Source organism: Populus trichocarpa, chromosome 6 (assembly GCF_000002775.5).
Source record: "Populus trichocarpa isolate Nisqually-1 chromosome 6, P.trichocarpa_v4.1, whole genome shotgun sequence".
Lineage (NCBI taxonomy): Eukaryota > Viridiplantae > Streptophyta > Magnoliopsida > Malpighiales > Salicaceae > Populus > Populus trichocarpa.
In genome coordinates this window covers 10,545,148-10,566,016 of record NC_037290.2, presented here as the reverse complement: position 1 = coordinate 10,566,016, position 20,869 = coordinate 10,545,148, and the positions used below count along the sequence as shown (strand labels likewise).

The 20,869-nt window shown below is 31.9% G+C and overlaps 1 protein-coding gene across 1 annotated transcript; it reads right to left on the bottom strand.

The window, feature by feature from the left end:
- Positions 1-3,915: 3,915 nt before the first annotated feature.
- On the bottom strand, positions 3,916-5,228 carry LOC18100213 (uncharacterized). Its single transcript, XM_006381413.3, has 2 exons — positions 4,804-5,228; positions 3,916-4,686 (listed from the first exon to the last, which is right to left on the bottom strand). Exons 1-2 carry the CDS (start codon positions 5,071-5,073, stop codon positions 4,111-4,113), a joined length of 846 nt encoding a protein of 281 aa, XP_006381475.1. The 5' UTR covers positions 5,074-5,228; the 3' UTR covers positions 3,916-4,110.
- Positions 5,229-20,869: the final 15,641 nt, after the last annotated feature.

Genomic DNA, 20,869 nt, shown 5'->3' with positions numbered 1-20,869 from the left:
GAGGAGTGACTTATTTGGTGCTGAAGGCTATAGACGAAGACGATGGTGACGATCTGACCTGACGATGTCCTATCTTGTTTTCCGTTTGTCTCTTGCCCTTTTTGTGTTCTCTGGGTCCTCTCCTTCTCTCCCTGTTCTTGTTCTACTTCTTTTTTCTTGTTCCCTTACTCTTTGTTTTTTTCTTGTCTTTTTCTTCTTTTTTTTCTCCTCTTTTTTTTTTCTTGTCCCCTGAGAAAGTTGATTTCCTCGGACACCAACAGTCCCGCCACGATTGGACTGTTGGTGATAGGTTTTGATCCGAACTCCAGCTGCGCGTTGAGGGAGACCTGATTGGTTTAGGAATTGTGGAAGACTGAACGGTCTACATTTTTCCTGGGTTGAGCTGACACCTTCCAGGTAGCATTTCCTTTTTTTCTTTACAGTTCGTTTCCTCTGTTTCTAGAGGAAGAAGATGACAAAATAGGAAATGTAAAACGACGTCATTTTGGACTGAAGGTTATTCTTCAATTTTCCACTTTAAGTATCAACGCCTATTCAATTTGGTCCCTGAAATTTAATTTCTTGTAATTTAGATCTAAATTGACCCTGAACTTTGATATTTCTTTAACTAACCCTCTAATTTCATTAATTAAACTAATTCAAAGTTTAATTAAGTCCTTAATCTAATCAAATCTTCAATTAAGCTCCTGATTTCATTAATTAAACTAATTCAAAGTTTAATTAAGTCCCCAAACTTATTAATTCTTTCAATTTCTATCAAAATTGAATCCGAAATTTATAAATCCACCCTGATTAGTCCTCGAAACTTCCAGTTTATATTATCTTGACCCAAACTTCAAATTATTCTTCATTCATTTTCATTTTTCTCTCTTTTTTTATGAATTTGTGTTGTTAAAAATTGAATTATGACACCAAGTAAGGTGTACTAGAAACTAGTTAGGGTTCCTAGTGACCAAAATATTAGGTAAAAACTCTAAACCTTTTTAAACCATATAAAGAACAATTCCTTTTTTTTCAACACCACACCAAAATCCTGATCTAGAATGATGATCGTCTTGATACCGCATATGTGTGACAATAACTTTAAAAATATTTGTTTGAACAAATTTATTATTATTTTTAAAGATTTTAATTGATAATATTTTTTGAATATTTTCAAAAATTATCTATTAAAGCATCGAGCTTTCATTGACAGAACCAACATCTAACTGAATGGATTAGGGATTTGTCTTAGCATAAATTCACATTCTCTCATCGGGATTAGGGGGAATGAGTTACAACACAACACATGTTGATGAATGAAGCGAGGTTTGCAATTCATTACTTTAGAAGTCAGTTAATTAATGTGTTTTATACAAAATTTAACATGAAAGAGCTAAAGTTGATATCTAAAATTGTTATAAATCTAAAAAAAATAGGGTTGAAGAGCCTTGATAAAAATCCACAAGATTGAGGCAAAATTAATTTAAATTCGCTGGCAAATTTTAATTTAACCTAGTGAGATTGATGCAGAAGGTTTTTAATAAAAATTGCTTTTCCTTAATTATTTTTATTTTTTCTATTTTGTTTAGGAATTTTATTAACTTTTCTTTAATTTTAGGTTTCGTAGTTTGATTATTTAGGTTTTTGGATTTATTTTAGGAGTTGAAAGTAAACCTCAGGAGAGAATTAAAAAAAATATTGAGTAATAAAGTTTTAAATTAGAATTTATGATGTGACCCTATGTAATATAATTTTATATTGCTTGTTCATGTTATTTTTTTTTTAATTTTCATCTATGTTAGATGGTATTAAAACTCTGACTGAAGGCATAAGCATATTTATAGGGTATATTCTCCATCTCTACAAACCGTTATTACCATCCTAATTATAGAGGATGAAGAATTGTCCTTCGTATAAAAACTCCACTGTCATAACATTAACAAGGCTCATTCGTAGTCTTGCATGGTGGAATGTGCATAAATTCACCAGAAATCTTTCTATCACAAAAAAAATGTAATCCATGCGAGCTACTTGGAATTTTTTTTTTTAGTTTAACGTGGGTGTTCGGGCCAGCTTGCGCGCATCTCGACTAATCCCACGGGCCCTGAAGTTAACGACCATATAAGCCTCCAGTGACCATTATATGAATAACCACGTGGCTCGAACTTGAACTCCTTGAAATTCTTACATATATAACAACTGATCCTAGCTATGTGTAGCCTATAGTACCAAACAACTACGTTAGATATTAACTAAAAACTAGAAGAATTAGGGGAAATCCAGCTACTTCATTGTTCATATTAACGAAAAAAGGAGTTGGCTCCTTTTTTTTTTTAATTCCAACATTCAATTTTATTTCTATTGATTGAATATTTTTTATTTTTTTTGTTTTTAATTTTATCTTTCAAGATTTCTTTGATTTTAAACTCATCTTTATATTTTTTTAATTTGTTTTTTATGAGATTACCGCAGTTCTAAAAAAACATCATGACATTTAGTTTGATAAGTTAAGCTGTGAAACTCAGGAGGATCCAATTATATGTCGTTATCTTAATATTAAAAAAAATCTCTTTTTTTTTTTTAATTCTGACATGCAATTTTATTTCTATCAATTGAATATTTTTTTTTATTTTTTTTCCATTTCATCCTTCAAGATTTCATTGATCTTAAATTGATCTTTATAATTTTTTTTGCTTTTTTTTATGAGGTTATTGCGGTCCTAAATAAACATCCTGACATTTAGTTTGATGGGTTATGCCGCAAAACTCAGGTCGATTCAATATGTTGTTATCTTAATATTGAAAAAAACTATCATCTTCATTTTTTAAAAGTCAAACCAAATATTTTACTAGTCATTTGAGTTGTCTTTAAACTAGCCAAGTCAACAAGGTCATGTCGGGGTTACTCCCACGTAGATTAATTTTAAACTCGAGCTAAGTAAAGAGTTAGGTTGGGAGATTTCAAGGTTGAGCTACTGGGTTGATATTTTTTTTTTCTTTTTTTAAATTCCATCTTATATTTTTTTTTATTTTGATTGAATTTTTTTTCATTTTTTTTTTGTTGTTCTAATATCATCATTCAATATTTGATTCATTTTGAATTGATCTTATAATTTATTTTGATTTGCTTTCTATCATATTATCATACTCTTATTAATTGGTTGCAACGTGAGTGTTTATTTCTTTATTATATTATCAAATAAAAAAATAATTTTTTTAAAAAATATTATTATACGAACCTTAATCTGCTGACTTTTTAACCATTTTGCCCAAATTGGGAATTTTAAAGCAACAAAAAATCAGAAAAGAATTTCCTCGGTGGCATGTCAGAGGTAAGACCACATGACATTTGCATTCTGTCTTTAAATAGAGAGAATACGAGGTAAGAAAGTAAAGACAAAAGCAAAATGACTGCTCCACAGGATTTGTTCATTTTGAGTAATATTACTCCCTTGCCATCAGATAGCCAGCCCTCCCGTGAGTGCTCACCATATTAAGATAACCATGAATCCAATCAAGAAATAGACGACAAGATCCCTTTCACAAGAAGCAAAACAACACATGCTTATAGTTCACCCTCTCGACCCCACAACAAGAGACGAACTTTTTGGAGCATAGAAGGGGCTATTGGCTGATGCCAAAGCCATCTTCTCATAATTCCTCCATCACGGTAGGGACCTCTTTTCACTCCCTCATGAACACATAATATATACCCCATCATGGAATGTCTATCTCTAGGAATTGCCAGAATTGGGTATCATCACCGTTTAACATTGCGTTACAATTTTATTTTATTTTTTGAAAAAACATAAATAAGTTTCTGTTGTTTTTTGTAGATTTTTTCGATGGTTTCATAAAATATATACTTTCAATCTCATCACCAAAATTCTTCATCTATCTTGACATACTACAGGTTAAAACAGAGACCAAAAAGTACATTTTCACCACCTCTTTTTATTTATATATCAATCAACACATACAAGTCAAGCTTGTTTTTTTTACAGTTGCAGCTGTCGTTGGACTAGAAATAATCTATTCTCAAGATAAATGAGTTGTTGATGTTTCGAGTATCAGAATTTGCTTGGTAGTAGCTCCTACGATTTCAGCTGGAAAGAACCTGCACATTTTGTCAAGATTCTGGCTGAATTTCAGATGCAACAGTTCTGGCCCAGAACTTCAGGTGTATTTTCATGTCAGCAGCTACAGATACTCTTGGCACCCTTAGATTTAATAACGGTGAATCGGGTCTCTTTATTAGCCAAGATTCTGATAGATATGGTCTAATAATACCTTTCTCTTCGTCCTCCTCTTGTTTTCTAATTAGTTCATCATGATCTTCAGCTTCTTTACTGTCTCTGAGATTTATGTTCTGTCTATTTTGGTACAGTCCAAGTCTTTGCAATCCAGGGACAACACTCATCATTCTTGGACTCAAGTATTCTTTTTTGAATATGAAACCAAGATCCATGAACCCTTTAACTTCTTCAAGTTCTAACTCTCCCAAGCTCCTGCAGCTCATGGATTTCGGCAGGATCGTCAACGAGCCTGAACGTCTAAAATATTTGGGACGTTTTTGAGTTGATGGTGATGAAGAATGTGAACGAGTACTTCTTTGTGCAAGACTCAATCTCATTCGCCTTTCTTTCTGGTTAATATCCTTATCTTCCTCCTCCTCCTCCTCCTCCTCGTTGCTGGAGTCAATATCCTTTTCATAGTAACAAACAAGAAAGAATGCACAGGTTAAAATAAAAAGGAAGTGTGTATGTGTGTGTGTGCAAGCCTTATATTGTTAAAACGAATACTGGGTTTCAATATATACTACCAGCGGAGTGGTTGTAGGTGACTCTGCAGGAGAGATTTGCAGGTCTTCAAGAAGAGGGACTGAAGGAGATGATAAGAATTCTTCATTAGGAGGAGTTGCTAAAGTGATGCTTGATGTCGATGGGCATGTAAGAGATTCTGTTGTCATGAGCTGAGGTTGCTTAAGGGTTTTTGGAGCAGCAGTGGGTTCTGAGAACAAAATGATTTTGTGAAACCAAAGACGATCCATGACTCCTAGTAGACACAGTGGATAGCTATGATCAGCTGCCATGTTAGAGAGATTGAGAGAGTTTGTAAGGGGAACAAAATCTAATTAGCAGGTATTGGCATTAACGGGATGTGGTGGTGGTGAAAAGGAGAAGGAAGAAGTGTAAGCAAATGATTGTGGAAAGCAAGTGGTGGGAGTGGAACCTTGGACAGTGGAGGATGTGGTCATGAAACACGGAGTCTCTTATTTCCACATCCTTTGCTGGCTGAAATGACTGTTATGTCCCAACCATACGGTGCCAATTGCCAAAGCCACTTGGATCATGCAATGTGGCTATAAACAATATAAAAAAGATAATAAGCATAGAAACATAAAATTTTCATAAGAAAAATTACACAAGAATTTTAATTTGAAAATTTTATTTATTGAATATTTATTTTTAAGTAGATTTATAATTCTTTAAATAAATCTAAAACTCAATCTAAGCAAAATATAAAACTTGAAAATAAAGTAAAAGTAATAAAATTCCTAAAAAAACTAGAAAAAATAAAATTATTAAGCATATTATTTAATTTTCTAAACTAAATTGGAAAAAATAAAAATAATTAAAGAAAAATAATTTTCCTTAAAAACCTCCTACATCACTCTTCTTTGTTGAGAAAACTCAACATCAAGTTTTAATTATTATTGTCTTGATCTTGTAGATGTCCAATCAAAGCTCTCTAAACTCTTTTCTTTCTTTGCTTTGGTTGTATAACAATTTTAAATATAAAATGTAGTCCTTTTATTTTAAATTTCACTTAATAAACATCAATTGACAAATAATTTCTCTTCCTCTTACACTACTTTATAGAGTAATGACTTACAAACCTCAAACTTCATCAACACGTGCTATATTCATATAATTTTTCGCAGGACACTACCAGAAAATCAGCAAATACAAACGGAAATACCGAGAGAATATTTTCATTGGTAAATTGCCGACGGATTTTACCGATGGAAATATTCCCTTGGTATTTACCGAGGGAATTACAGTGGAAAAAAATTAAAACAAAGCAAAATAAAATAAAATGATGACGTGCTATTTTTACCAACGGAATTACTTCCATCGGTAAAATCGTTGGTAAACTGTGAACATTATTCATCATGTCAATTACAAAGGGAATCACCAACGGAAGTTTCCGTTGGTATTTTACAGAGAGCTTTGGAACTATTCACTTCCCAAATGCATTGTTAATTACCGTTCTTTACAGAAAAAATCACCGACGGATTGAAAAGTCGTCGGTGTTATTTGGCGGTTTTCTGAAAAATTTAGCTTAAATTACAAATTTAAATTAAATATTACAGACGGAATCACTGACGGATTGAAAAGTCGTCGGTGATATTTGGTGGTTTCTGAAATTTTTTGATTAAATTCAAAATTTAAATTAAATATTATCGATGGAATGATTAAAAATATTAATATTTAATTATCCATAAGTAAAACCGTCGGTAAAACGCCCCAATAAAAAGCTTACAATCCCTAATTTCACAACAGACTTGTCTCCTTTCTTCTTCTTCTCTTCTCTCCTCAACTCCTTCACTTCTCCTTCATGCTCAGGTATGTCTTCTTCTCTTTTCTTATTTTTTCTTCTCAGTTTTTTTTAATTAGTATACTTTACGAAATTGTTTTTTTTTCTTCTTAGCTTCACTTGCAACTACATTAAGGTAAAAAAAATTCTTCTTTTTTCGTGTTATTTTCACTATATTTTTATTTTATTTTATTTTTAATTATTTTTGTTCTTAATAATTGTATGAATATTGTTGTAGGATTTTTTTTTTCACATGAGATCAATTTTTAGTTGATTTATTTATAGGAGTTTTAAATTTTTTTTCATATGAATGTTTTTAGTTGAATTTATTTTTTTGTGTTATTTATTTGTAGCAAATTTGTTTGAGTTGATTTTCTTCTTCTTTTTTCCAAGCATTTTGAGTATTATAGAGTGTTGATTAATATTAATTTAATTATTTTATAGTTTTGTAAAATATATTTTTTAAAAAAATATTTTTAAATAATTACCGATAGAATTACATATGGTATTTTTTCGAGAGAATTACCGACGGAATAAAGCGGGTAATTTTTTTTTGCTTGCCATTTCCGTTAGTAAATCCATCGGTAATAATATTTTTTTATTAACAACAGACTTACCAACGGAAAACAAATCACCGATGAAAGATTCACCAATGAAGCATTTTCGTCGATAATTCAATTGGTAAATTAATTACCAACGGAATGGTAGTGCAAATACCGACGGAAGTCTAAAGATTGTGGTAGTGGGACACATCTCGACGAGCTGGTTTAGGATTGATAGGGTAAAATAAAAAAATGAGTCGCCATCTAGTTTTATGGTTATCGTAACCTATTTTATACCTTAATTTCTCCCATGAATTTTCAAAAAATAAATCCCTAAAAAATATATTTTTTCAATGAAGTTTGATCAAATTTCATTGTTTTATAATTTTCATTATTTTTTTGTGTGTGACAAGATAGAAAAGAAAAAAATAAAAGTTTAAGGGGTGAAATGAGAGGAAAGGAAGAAGAAGGGGATCAAGATGACCAAGGACTAAAAATATATAATGGGTGATTAGATTAAACATGGAAAAATAAATAAGAAATCAAACATCATTTTAAAATCCTAGACAGATTCTAAGAAAAAAAATTATTTAATAAAAAATTCACAATCAAGAAGGAAACAATGTAAAATTTTGTTAACAATATTTTTTCCAACTTGTTTTTTCTTATTTTGCATAGATCCCAATGAGGGACACAAATAGAAAAAAAGAACAAAAATAGATTCTCCTTTTCTTTTCAAGAAAATAGTCTCGTATAGTTCAAAGAAAAGAAAAAAAAACTACCAGACCTAGCTAATCAATTTTTTCTCCTACAACTACTACAAAATTTCACAGTTTTACCAACGAAAATATTCCGTCGGTATGTGATTAAGATTTCGTCGGTAATTTATTTACCGACATCCTCACCGATGGAATACGTCCGTTGGCTTTCCTTTCGTCGATAATACCAGAGTCGCTATATCTGTCGGAAAAATAAAAAAAACATTTGCCGATGGTTTTACAGACGGAAATTGTGCGCCAAAAAAAAAGTTTCCCGCTTGAAATATACCGATGGATTTATCCCGTCGGTGATAGTGTGACATACCGACGGATGCACACCATCGGTAAATTTGTCGGTGAGGGTTTGGAATACTGATCGAAGATATCCGTCTGTACTTTCGTTGGTAATTGTGGCAGGCACTGTAAAATACCGACGGATTAAGTTCGTCGATAAAGTTGTCGGTGACTCTGTAATACCGACCGAATATATCCGTCTGTAAATTCATCGGTGACGGTGGCAGTATTGTCAAATGCCGACGAATATATTCCGTCGGTAAAACCCTCTGTGATTATTTTTAAATATGTTTTTAAAAAATTATTTAGAATACATAATATAAAATTATATAAATTAATGGTAATAAAAAACCAATTATGCAAATAAAATTTTTATTAAACATCAAAAACAAAAGAAATAAAATTAAATAATATTCATTACAAACTGAATGTGTTTTAAAAAAAATGTTAAATTAACTATTAAAGTTAAATAATATTCATTACAAATTAACATAATGGTGGAGCTGGAGGAGGAGGAGGAGGCTGGTTGTTATACGGTCAAAAAAGAGGAGGCGCACATGTATCACCACTCTGTGATGCCATGTTCATGACAAATTCACGAAGCTGGTCATGCTCCGCTTTTTGTTGTGCATACCATTGTGCATGCTCCGCTTTGAGTTGTGCATACCGTTGTGCATCCTCCGCTTTTTGTTGTGCATGCTCCGCTTTAAGTTGTGCATACGCCACTGATAGGTGGTCGTATTTTTCGGTGAGCTGAGCCGTGTGTTGCTGCAAGGCCATGAACTTCTTAGATTGGGTGCTCGATACTGATTGGGAGCTCCCAACGGTTGAAACACTACGGGCCGCCCGCAAGTTCTCGGCCGTAATGTTGGAGAGCCCATAAACCCGATTTTTATCGGGTCCACCAGACGATCCAACCTCCATCCACAAATCCGGATCGAATTCCGGATGGGTCAAAGGATCGTCCCCATATCTCTCCCTCAACCAGCTATTATAGGTCTCCTGAAAATAAAAAAAAGTAATCATCATATTCAATTCAATAAAAATAATAACTTACAAAATAAAATGGTTGAACAAACATACCACGAAGTGTTGAGCACAATTGTCAACGAACTGTTGCGCCTCCTTTTGGCGATCTTGACTCCGTACGTGTGTCTCCACAAACAGCTCTATCGGGCTCGGCTCACGTCCAAGAGACGTAGCCTATAATGAAAAAAGATTAATTAACAAATTAATCTAACGGTATATTTCATTTAAATTAATCTTACCATCCGTTTCGTATATGCAGCAAACGGAACGGAGCGGCCGATGTGCATTGTCACCGAGCCATGAATTGGCCGATTCCGGTTGCCAGCACCAGACTGTGAGCGTCGTGTGAACCGCTCAGACGTCACGTGCTCAAGATAGTGCGGCCATATATCTTCCGGGATATATATCGGTTTGAAATCCCTCCAAACTGCCATGTCGTTCCAGCCTTGGAGACCTCTATCTCTCGCGGTTTTTTTTGCCTTTTTTGTGATTCATACAAAAAATCACGCAACCTACTTCCATAGCGAGAAATTAGAAGTTGAAACATAATTTTTTTTTCTAAAAAAATCTTGTATTGTTTTCGATGTTACCTAGTTGCCGCGTGATTTTCCCACACCCTCCTCACAACTTTGTCATGCGCCCTGTCCCAAGCGAATTTGTGCTGTGTATATATAATTAGATAAATAAAAATAATAATTTATTTACAATTATATTAATAAATTATTAGAAATAAGCTGGAAATTAGAAATTAACATCAACCTCAAATTTGTTAAACCATGCATCGATTTGAGGTATCCATTCAGGATGTCTGGATACCTGACTCCATTGAAATAATGAAATCTCCATCGATGATTTAAACGCCGATGATATTACTCGGGTGACCTGAATGTTTGTGAACCTGAAAATAAATTAAATTCATGAAATATTGATTAGTTGTTCATAAACTATGTTATAATTTAAAAGAAAAAACTAAAACCTTAACAAACTTACATTGAAAGGTCGTCCTTTCACTGTGCCTCGTACTTGCGGGTGAACTGATTCCGCTGCGAAGGCATGCCACTTCTGCGCTATGAACCCGCGCTGGAAGAGGCAGCATCGGTTGACGGTGTAGGTGGCGTAGGTGCCTCTTCTTGAGAGGCACCTAAGGATACGTCATCCTCGCTACTAGAAGAACTAGCTGCGACCATACGTGAGCGACCAGCTCTGGTTTTCGTTCTACGCATCTACATAATTGTATACAAATAATTATATAATTAAATTCGAACGTTAAAAAAAATTTGACAACACCTCTCCTATACTGGATACTACCCAAATCCACAAACCTGCAAATATTGACAAAAGCCACAACCAATTGACTCCATTTATACTAATATTGTATATAACATAACATCTAAACATATAACATTCATACTAATTACAAGGTAAATTCAACATTAACAACATATTCAATCATTATATAAATACAAACAATAAAAAATATTCAATAAATTCAAAAAAAACTCTAGACTAACAATTAAAATTAATGCAAATAATTAAACACAAATCATGCAATAATGTAGTAAAATTACTAATTATTCCAACATATTCAATTACTTATTCTAAGGTAAATTCAACATTAACAATTACAATTCAACAAATTATTCAATCATTATATAAATACAAACAATAAAAAATATTCAATAAATTAAAAAAAAAAACTCTAGACTAACAATTAAAATTAATGCAAATAATTAACCACAGATCATGCAATAATGTAGTAAAATTAATAATTATTCCAACATATTCAATTACTAATTCTAAGATAAATTCAATATTAACAATTACAATTCAACGAATTATTCAATAATTATGTAGACTATTAAGCCATTTGTAGACTAATAGTTGTGCGTTTTTCTCTAACACAAAGCTTGCTCTCGGTTTTGCGACCCGTGACTCATCACAAACGAACTCCATATTTTTACGGTTACAGAACAACGCTGCATCCAATCTAGCCTTAATGTTGTCCTTTTTCTTCCCCTTCACATCCATGATGATGTTGAAAATGTTCTCAAACACGTTCTTTTCAATGTGCATGATGTCAAGGTTATGGCGGAGAAGATTGGTCTTCCAATAAGGAAGCTCCTAAAAGATACTTCGCTTTACCCAATTATGGGTCAAACCAAAACCAGGAAACTTATGCTTACCTGATTGGAGACCAAAGACAATGTCACCGTATAATTTTACAACATCATGCAATTCTTTACCAGGAAGACGCGGGGGTGCAACATCATTTTCAACTCTGCCAACAAAGAAATCTTTTCTATTCTTTCTGTACCTATGATTATGTGGCAAGAAACGACGGTGACATTAAAAAAAAAGAAGCTTTGCCTCTGTTTCTTAGCGTGAATGCCTTGTTGTTTTCCATGCAGTATGGACATGCTAGTTTTCCATGCGTGCTCCAACCAGAAAGCATTTCATAAGCTGGAAAATCATTGATAGTCCACATCAAAGCCGCTCTCATAACAAAATTCTGTTTCCTTGAGATGTCATAAGTCAAAGCTTTAGGGGACCACAACTGCGTCAACTCATCAATCAACGGACGAAGACAAACATCTATATTTCGCCCCGGATTGATTGGACCTGGTATGACCATAGATAAAAACATGAACTCCGGCCTCATACACATCTCCGGTGGCAAGTTATAAATCGTCAGTATGACCGGCCAACAAGAATAAGGAGCAGCAAATGACCCGAATGGGTTGCATTCATCTGTACATAACCCAAGACGCACGTTCCTTGATTCAGCTGAAAAGTGAGGATGCACACTATTAAAGTGTTTCCATGCTTCGCCGTCAGAAGGATGCACCATCACTCCATCAACTGCATCATGTGATTGGTGCCATGTCATGTGCTCAGCAGTCCTTGGTGACATGAATAACCCCTACAGTCTAGATGTGATTGGGAAGTATCTAAGTTTTTTATATGCCACTAGAGTCTTTCCCCTACCAGTTCTGGGTTTGTAACGGGAATGCCCGCATGTCATGCACTCGGTCATCTCAGCATTTTCAAGGTAGTATAACATGCAGAAGTTAAGGCACATGTCAATTTTCTGGTATCCTAAACCGAGGGGTTTCATCATGGACTTCACATCATAGAAGTTCTCTTTCAGCCTATTCCCTTCAGGTAAAATGCTTCTTGCCCATTCAATAATCTTGTCATACTCGACCTCACTCAACCCGTGATCTGACTTGATGGTGAACACCTGTGCTACGACCGATAATTTACTATGGTTCGTGCAGCCATCCCATAATGGTTCGTCAGAATATTTCAACAAATCAAAAAACCTAGCTGCATCTGCATTAGGTTCTTCTTCTACAATTGGACATTGACTGATATTATCTTGATTCATTCTCATTGCATCCATAACCATATTCCTATAAGGATTAGTGTTGTCATTTGCTGCTTCATGCACGTTGCTAGCACTAGAAGTTGACCCAACCACCCTTTCTTCCATTCTCCTCTTACTAACAAATACTTCTCCGTGTGCATACCAACACTGGTAATTCTCCATAAACCCTTTTTGTAGAAGATGCATCGTTACAACATCTGGATGCAGATATTTTTTATTTTGACACTTCCTGTATGGACACCTAATACCGTCTCCAGTAAAATTTCTGGGAATAGATGTTGCGAAATTAATAAAACCCTGAACCCCGTTACAATAACCCATCCTCCGCAATCCTTGGGGTGAATCTCGATACATCCATGAACGATCATCCATGACTTTTATCGAATCTCTATAAAATTATGATGACAACATGTATTAATTAACTATGTTAGGTAAATAAATTTGCAAAAAAATTGGTTTACCTCGAGATTATCCAACAAACCAATTACAACTTCTCATAAATATTAAATATTCATTATCAATTATTAATGTCCATACAAATTAATACATATATATCAATTTACAAAAATCACAACTCCGCAATACCATTGATGATAAAAATTAAAACAGATCCAAGTCTCCATACTTTGAATAATTAATTGGTAATTCCTCAACCTATTTAATGAATGTTTTGATTGCAATAGAAAGGAATGAGCATGATGTAAAAGTAGGAAGAATAAAAAATTCAACAGTAAATATCGACACCAAGCCGAATGACGTATAAGAAAATGGCCCTCAAATTATGAATTTTGAAAAACTTCTTAATTTATCCCCTTGACATCCTAACTGATCATCTCAAGCATTGTCAACTTTTTAAGTGTCATTGTTCAAGATCAAGATACCTTTTACACTCAACATTGTTTATCAATACCTTCTGGAAACGAAACATATTACACCAGACTAAAAAAACTCATACAACAACCATACCAAGGTTGTATGAACCAAACACTAAATGGGAACATCATGATTGGATTTTGGGCTATCCAATTGAAAAATGCAAGAATTTGAGGTGTCAAGTCTAAAAGTTGGTGAGTAAGGGTCATATTACATTTATGAGGGATAGTGATATATACCATATCAATACCAACTCATTGTCATCATAGCAAATGATGAAACATCTAATGAATGTTATAAAACCACAAATGTCTAAAAAAGGAGTTGACGTGAAAAGTTACACTGTTAACCCATTTTTATTATTGTACTTTACGAATGAGGTCATTAAAACCTTGTTTATCATATGTTTTGGTATTATATGACATAATTTTAAATTGTTCCCTTTCTTTTATATCAAATTATTGTTTTGAAATCAAGAGATATTTATATAAAATTAATATTTAATATTCCTAAACAATTGGTCGAATTTCAAAATATATCAAGCAAATTCGCGGGGGGAGAGGTAATACCTCTTATTGAAACCTAAAATAACATTTTCCACCTTTAATAAAGCATATAAGAGCAAGGACGAACTTCCAAACTTCTTTTTTTATCCCTAAAATTATCTTTTCAATATCCAACAAACACTGGAAAAAAATCTTGCTTAAAATAAGTCTAAAATGGAATAAGTGATTTGATGATCTAAATGATAATGAATATAATATATTCAGGTTATGGTCCTACCACTTTTTCTCCAAGGTTAACAACATGGTTTTCTTGATTAATAATGATATTTGAGTAAGGCTAAGATTTGTCAATATGAGCATGTTTGGATTTGAGATGAAAAAAAAGCCATTTTTAGAATATCTTTCATAAATAAAAACTTATCCCTTATTGTCTAACTTTGAACCTTAAATATTTATTGGATAATAACCTAGATTACGATCATCCCTCATCCTAAGGGCTTGTTTTGGAAGTTTTTGAATGATCAGTGAAATTCTCTAAATAGAAAGAAATGAGAAGAATATGAAAGGGCTGACAAGTGTTTTTTTAAAAAAGAAAAAGACAATAAAAAAAGCTCTCCAAAGTATGTGTAATAATGGTACAAGGTCCATAATTGAAGACAAATTGTCAGTGAAAAAAAGAGAGATAGAACTTAGAGAATTGAGATTAAGGTGGGATTAATTACTAAAATGTCAAAATCAACAGTAAGCCTAGAAGATCTCCACACAAAATAAGTGATCATATGTTTTCACACCCTTAAACACCATTTGAGCCTTTTATATGTCATATTCTTTCATAGACACGAACTTTAACCTATATTATGTTCTTTTAAAAGCCCTTTTCTGATAAAACAATAATTTGTTTATGTTGATAAGTTTTAGCCTTTAAAAGAGAAGAATAATATTTTTCAAATGCAATAATGACTTGTTTGTGTATTGTATATTATTTTTTATGACATTGTATCATGGGCAAAATCAATATAGCAAAAAACAAGGTGTCATGACTTTTAAGAAAGTCAAGACTTTCCTTTTGGAATCCAATACTTTCTTTACAAAATAGTTTTTATTTGTCAAAGAATCTGTTCAAGCCATTTCTTAAAAAGAGCTAGAAATTTTGGGATAACCTTTTCTTCACATACTCATTTTCTTATATGCTTACAAAAATGTCCAAAGTTACACCTTACCATTTGAATGACATATTTTGGTCTTTTGACCTAAATGTTTAAAGGATGAAAATACTTTCATATTTATACCTCAATTATTTGATTTTAATAATTGGACCTACATGAATATAATCATTAAAGTTTATGGCTTAGTGCCAAACAATAAAGGATTATTTAAAAAAAAAAGAGTTTTTAATAAAATTTTCTTACAAGTTGAATTTACAAAGCTCTTGGTAAAACATAAGGATGATGATGCATATATAATGGCTATTAAGAATGATTAACATAGTTATATTAGTTAGGGACAATTCATCTTAAAAAGACCAATTACAATAGCCAAGCAATGAATTAAAGAACTCAATCACAAGCTATAAATAGTAGAGGTGATAGCTTCTTCGTGGTGATGACAAGAATATGGAATAATAAACAGAAATCCTTAAACTACACTTTGGGGAAATAACAAGCATAATTAATGTGGGCTAAACTAAAATGGTGGATGAACTATGCTTAATTAATGATTAAAAGTTATGAAGGTAAAATCATATATGCATTGAAGGTATTATGATCATTTAAATAGTTCAAGTAAGCTAGTACTTAGTTATTCACACTTATAAATCCAAATGTCTTTAAAGTTATGGACAACACGAAAGTAATATTAAGCTTTTAAAATGTATAAGTTGTGTTTTCCTTTGATTCCAAAGTTATGCTTCTTAAATAAATTAGAATAAGTTGTTGCTACAAGAAAGACATTTTTAGTTCAACCCTGTCATCAAGAATTTTAAGCCCTATAATCAAGAAGTTCAAGTCGAGCACTCAAGAAGTTCAAGCTCTACAATTAAGAATTTCTAAGCTCTTCAATAAAAAGGTTTGATCCCTATCATCAAGAAGTTAAAATCTTATCATCAAGATGTTTTAAGCCTTATCATTAGGAAATTTCAAGCCTTGTCAATAGGAAGTTCTAAGCTCCTTACCATAAGGAAATCTAAGCCCTGTAATTAGGAATTTCAATTCCTGTCCTAAGGAAATTTCAAGCATTATTATCAAAAGGTTCCAACAACTATAATCAGAAAGTTCAAGCCTTGCATTCAGAAATTCTGAGCCCTGTAATCAGAAAGTCCAAATCCTATCATAAGAAAATCCAAGCCCTACCATTAGGACATTTCAAGCCATATTATTATAAAGTTCCAAGATATGTAATCAAAATGTTCAAAACCTATCATCAGAAAGTCCGAGCCCTACAATAAGAAGTTTTAAACTTTATCATCAGGAATTTTCAAGCCTTGTCATCATAAGGTTCCAAGCTTTATAATCAAAAGGTTCAAGCCCTATCATCAATAATTTTAAGCCAAGCAATTAGGAAGTTTAAGTCATGTCATCAAGTATTTCAAACCTTGCATAAGAAAATTTAAGCACTGCCATCAGGAAGTTCAACCTTGCCATCAATAAGTACAAGACCTGCGATTAGGAATTCTCAAGCGCTATCATTAGGAAGTTTAGGTTAAGTTTTAATCGAAGATCATCATCCAAATCTTATAGCTAGGTAAGTCAAGCTAAACTCTACAATTAATGTAGCATTTTTATTTCACTTATTTTGAGGATAGTCATCTTTCGATAAGACTATGTTTGTTTTATTTTCTTTGAGGATAGTTGCCTTCTAATAAGAATATTAATTTTATTATTTGATTATGATGGTAGTCACCTCTCAATGAGACTATTTGTTTTATTTTCTTTAAAGGTAATCATCTCTTAATAAGATTATTTATTTGATTATGAGTTTAGTAGCCTTTCAATGAGACTATGTCTGTTTTACTTGCTTTAAGATAGTCATCTCCTAATGAAACTATTTATTAGATTATTTTATTATAAAGGTAGTTGCCTCCTAATGAAACTATATTTGTTTTATTTTTAATTAAGGGTAGTCGTCTCCCAATGAGACTATTTATTTGATTATTTTATTATAAGAGTTGTTACCTCTCGATGGGACTATATTTGTTTTATTTGCTTTTACGGTAATCCCCTTCCAATAAGATTATTTATTTAATTATGAGGGTAATATCATCTTGATGAGACTATGTTTGTTTTACTTTCTTTGAGGATAGTCTCCTCCCAATAAGACCATTTATTTTTTTATTTGATTATAAAAGTAGTTGCCTCTCGATGAGACAATATTTACTTTAATGGTAGTCACCTTCTAATGAGACTATTTATTTGATTATGAGGGTAGTCGCCTCTCGATGAGACTATGCTTGCTTTATTTATTTGAGGGTAGTTGTTTCCCAATGAGACTATGTTTGCTTTATTTATTTGAGGGTAGTTGTCTCTCAATGAGACTATTAATTTGATTATTTGATTATGAAAGTAGTCGTCTCTCGATGAGATTATATTTGTTTTATTTGCTTTGAGGGTAGTCGCCCCCTAATGAGACTATTTATTTGATTATTTTCTTTAAAGGTAGTCACCTCTCAATATGACTATTTAGTTGATTATTTGATTATGAGTATAATCGCCTCTAGATGAGGCTATGTTTATTTTTATGTGAGGGTAGTTGCCTTTTGATAAGACTATGTTTGTCTTAATTGTGATGAGGGCAGTCACCTCTAGATAAAACTATGTTTAAGGGTAGTCACCTGTTAATAAGACTTGTTTTTATTTTCTAATTGTTTTGAGTGTAGTCGCCACTAAATGAGACTTGTTTTGGTTTCTATATTGTTTTGAAGGTGATCACCTCTCGATTGGACTTGTTTTAATTTTTAATTGTTTTGAGGATAGTTGCCCCTCGATGAGACTTGTTTTGCTTTTTATGTTGTTTTAAGGGTAATTGCCTCTCGATGAGGCTATTTTAGTTTGAAAAATTCTTTCCAAAGTTTTTTTTCTTTAAAAACTTTTATACAAAGTCAAAAGAAAATAAATTAACTTTGTGCAATAAGTATTGTAAAAATGAGGCAATTGTCATAACCTATTTTGACCCTAATTTTTCCATTCATTTTTAAAAAAATTAAAACTTGGCTTGGCCTAAAGAACCAGGCATGTGGTCCGGAGGGAGGCTCATATTTCGGGCCCATCTATTTATTTTTTTTGCTTTGTATAAGGGGTGAACAACCCTTCTTTTTTAAAAAATAAACAGAGAACTTGTTATTGCAGCCTTGGAGACCTCTATCTCTCACGTTTTTTTTTTTCCTTTTTTGTGCTTCATACCAAAAATCACACAACCTAGTTGCCGTGTGATTTTCCCACACCCTCCTCATAACATTGTCATGCGTGTTGTCTCAGTTGAATTTGTGTTGTGTATAAGTAATTTATTTAAAATAAAAATAATAATTTATTTACAATTATATTAATAATAAGCTAGAAATTAAAAATTAACACCAACCTCAAATTAGTCAAACCATGCATCAATATTCGGTATCCATATAGGATGTCTGGATACCTGACTCCATTGAAAAAATAAAATCTTCATCGATGATTTAAATGTCGATGATATTACTCGGGCGGCCTCAATGTTTGTGAACCTGAAAATAAATTAAATTAATGAAATATTGATTAGTTGTTCATAAACTATGTTATAATTAAAAAAAAAAACTAAAACCGAAACAAACTTACATTGAAAGGTCATCCTTCCAATGTGTCTCGTACTTGCGGGTGAATTGATTCTGCTGTGAAGGCACACCGCCTCTGCGTTGTGAAACCGCGCTGGAAGAGGCAGTATCGTGAGTCGCCGTAGGTGCCTCTTTTTGATCGGCACCTAAGGACATGTCATCCTCACTGCTAGAAGAACTAGCTGCGACCATATGTGAGCGACGAGCTGTTGATTTCGTTCTACGCATCTACACAATTTTATACGAATAATTACATAATTAAATTTGATTATAAAAAAAAATGGGCAGCACCTCCCCTATATTGGAGACTACCCAAAGTTTTCAAACCTGCAAATATTGACAATAGCCACAACTTGAGCAATAGTTGGCATCCATTTAAGAGCAGACTCAATCTACCCTTCCAATCATCTAATTTTTTTAGCAGACTCAAATATTGACAACATCACAATCACAATTTAAGAGCAGACTCAATCTACCCTTCCAAGCATCTAATTTCACATTCATTTTTCATAATTGGCTTTAAGTATACTACATTATATTAAAATCAACAATTATGAATAATTTATAAACAAGGTAAGTTTAATGTCAAGTTACAAACATAATAAAGACTAAAAGTTAATTTACATGTATTTTTAGTTTTACACTTCATTTACTTAACAAAAGATAGACAACAAGTTTTACATCACAAAAGAAAGTTTAAAATACACACACACACACACACATCACCATTACCTAAATTAAAAATACTAGCAATAAACTATTGCTCATGTCGTGTATGTAAAGAACCTATAATTAAGTTTATACATCATACAATTACAATTCAATAACCATATAATATAACACAAATTAATCACATGTCATCTTTCATTATCTTTATCATAAAATTAATGGAAATAATTAAACACATATCATGCAATAATAGAGTAAAATTGAGATAAAATAATTAAATTTATTCCTATATATTCAATTACTAATTACAAGGTAAATTCAACAATAACAATTAAAATTCAACAAAGTATTCAATTATTATGGCAATACAAACAATAAAATATATTCAACAAATTAAAAAAAAAACTATAGACTTTAGGAATGAAAAATGATTACCTTAATAATGTGTTTATTTCAAGACTTTATCTACATTATAAAAATACACCAAAACAAAAAACACAACAAAAATAACAATAACTAAAACAAAGAAAATATGAAAAAAATAAAATCATTAAATATATTAGATGGAAATACATACCTTTTAATTTGATGAAGATAGAACTAGAGATTACAAGCAACAATCAATCTTTTTGAAGCAAATAAGAGAAGAAAAATGAAAATGAGAGCTGTTAAACCAAGCAGATGAAAAAATGAACTGAAGGGGCAGTCGCTAGGATTTATAGCGCAATTTTCCCGACGGAATCCCCGACAGACATTTAAATAATATTAATTTTAATTATTCTGTAGGTGGTGTTTTGAAAATCAGTCGGTAAATTTTGAATTTCACACCAGAATTTTTAATTAGGCCCCGTTTGTTTGCTGGAAAGTAGTTTCCTTTTGGAAAGTGAATTCCGGGGAAAGTGAATTCCGGGAAAGTATTTTCCGATGTTTGGTAGTGTAATGGAAAATAAGTTGGAAAACACTTTCCAGTGTTTGGTTATGTCATGGAAAATAAGCTGGAAAATAACTTATTAATGTTTTATTTTTATCAAGTTTATTAAAATAATGAGGAACAAATCTTACAAATTAAAAAGTTGAATGAGAATGAAATTGAAAAAAAATATAATTTCATAAATTATCTCAAATAAAATATATAATAATCAAAATAATAGAGATCAAATCTAAAAAATTAAAAAAAAATAAAAGGTGAAGAAATTAAAATAATAATAATTAACATTTCATAAATTATTTCAAATAAAATAAGTAACAATCAAAAGAATGAGGATCAAATTTGATAGATAAAAAATTTCAATAAAAAAATGATAAGAAAAAAGCAAATATCAATTATAAAAATAAGAACCAAAATTAATATAAAAATTAAATTTTAAGAGATGGAATTGAAAAATAAATATTCAAAACAAATTATATATAGCAATCAAAAGTTTGAGGATCAAA

Bases quoted from the DNA above. Each gene is read 5' to 3' on its own strand.
- LOC18100213 (XM_006381413.3), bottom strand. From the start codon at position 5,073: ATGGCAGCTGATCATAGCTATCCACTGTGTCTACTAGGAGTCATGGAT. The intron at 4,687-4,803 runs GTAGTATATATT...TACTATGAAAAG, and splicing joins CACCTACAACCACTCCGCTG to GATATTGACTCCAGCAACGA.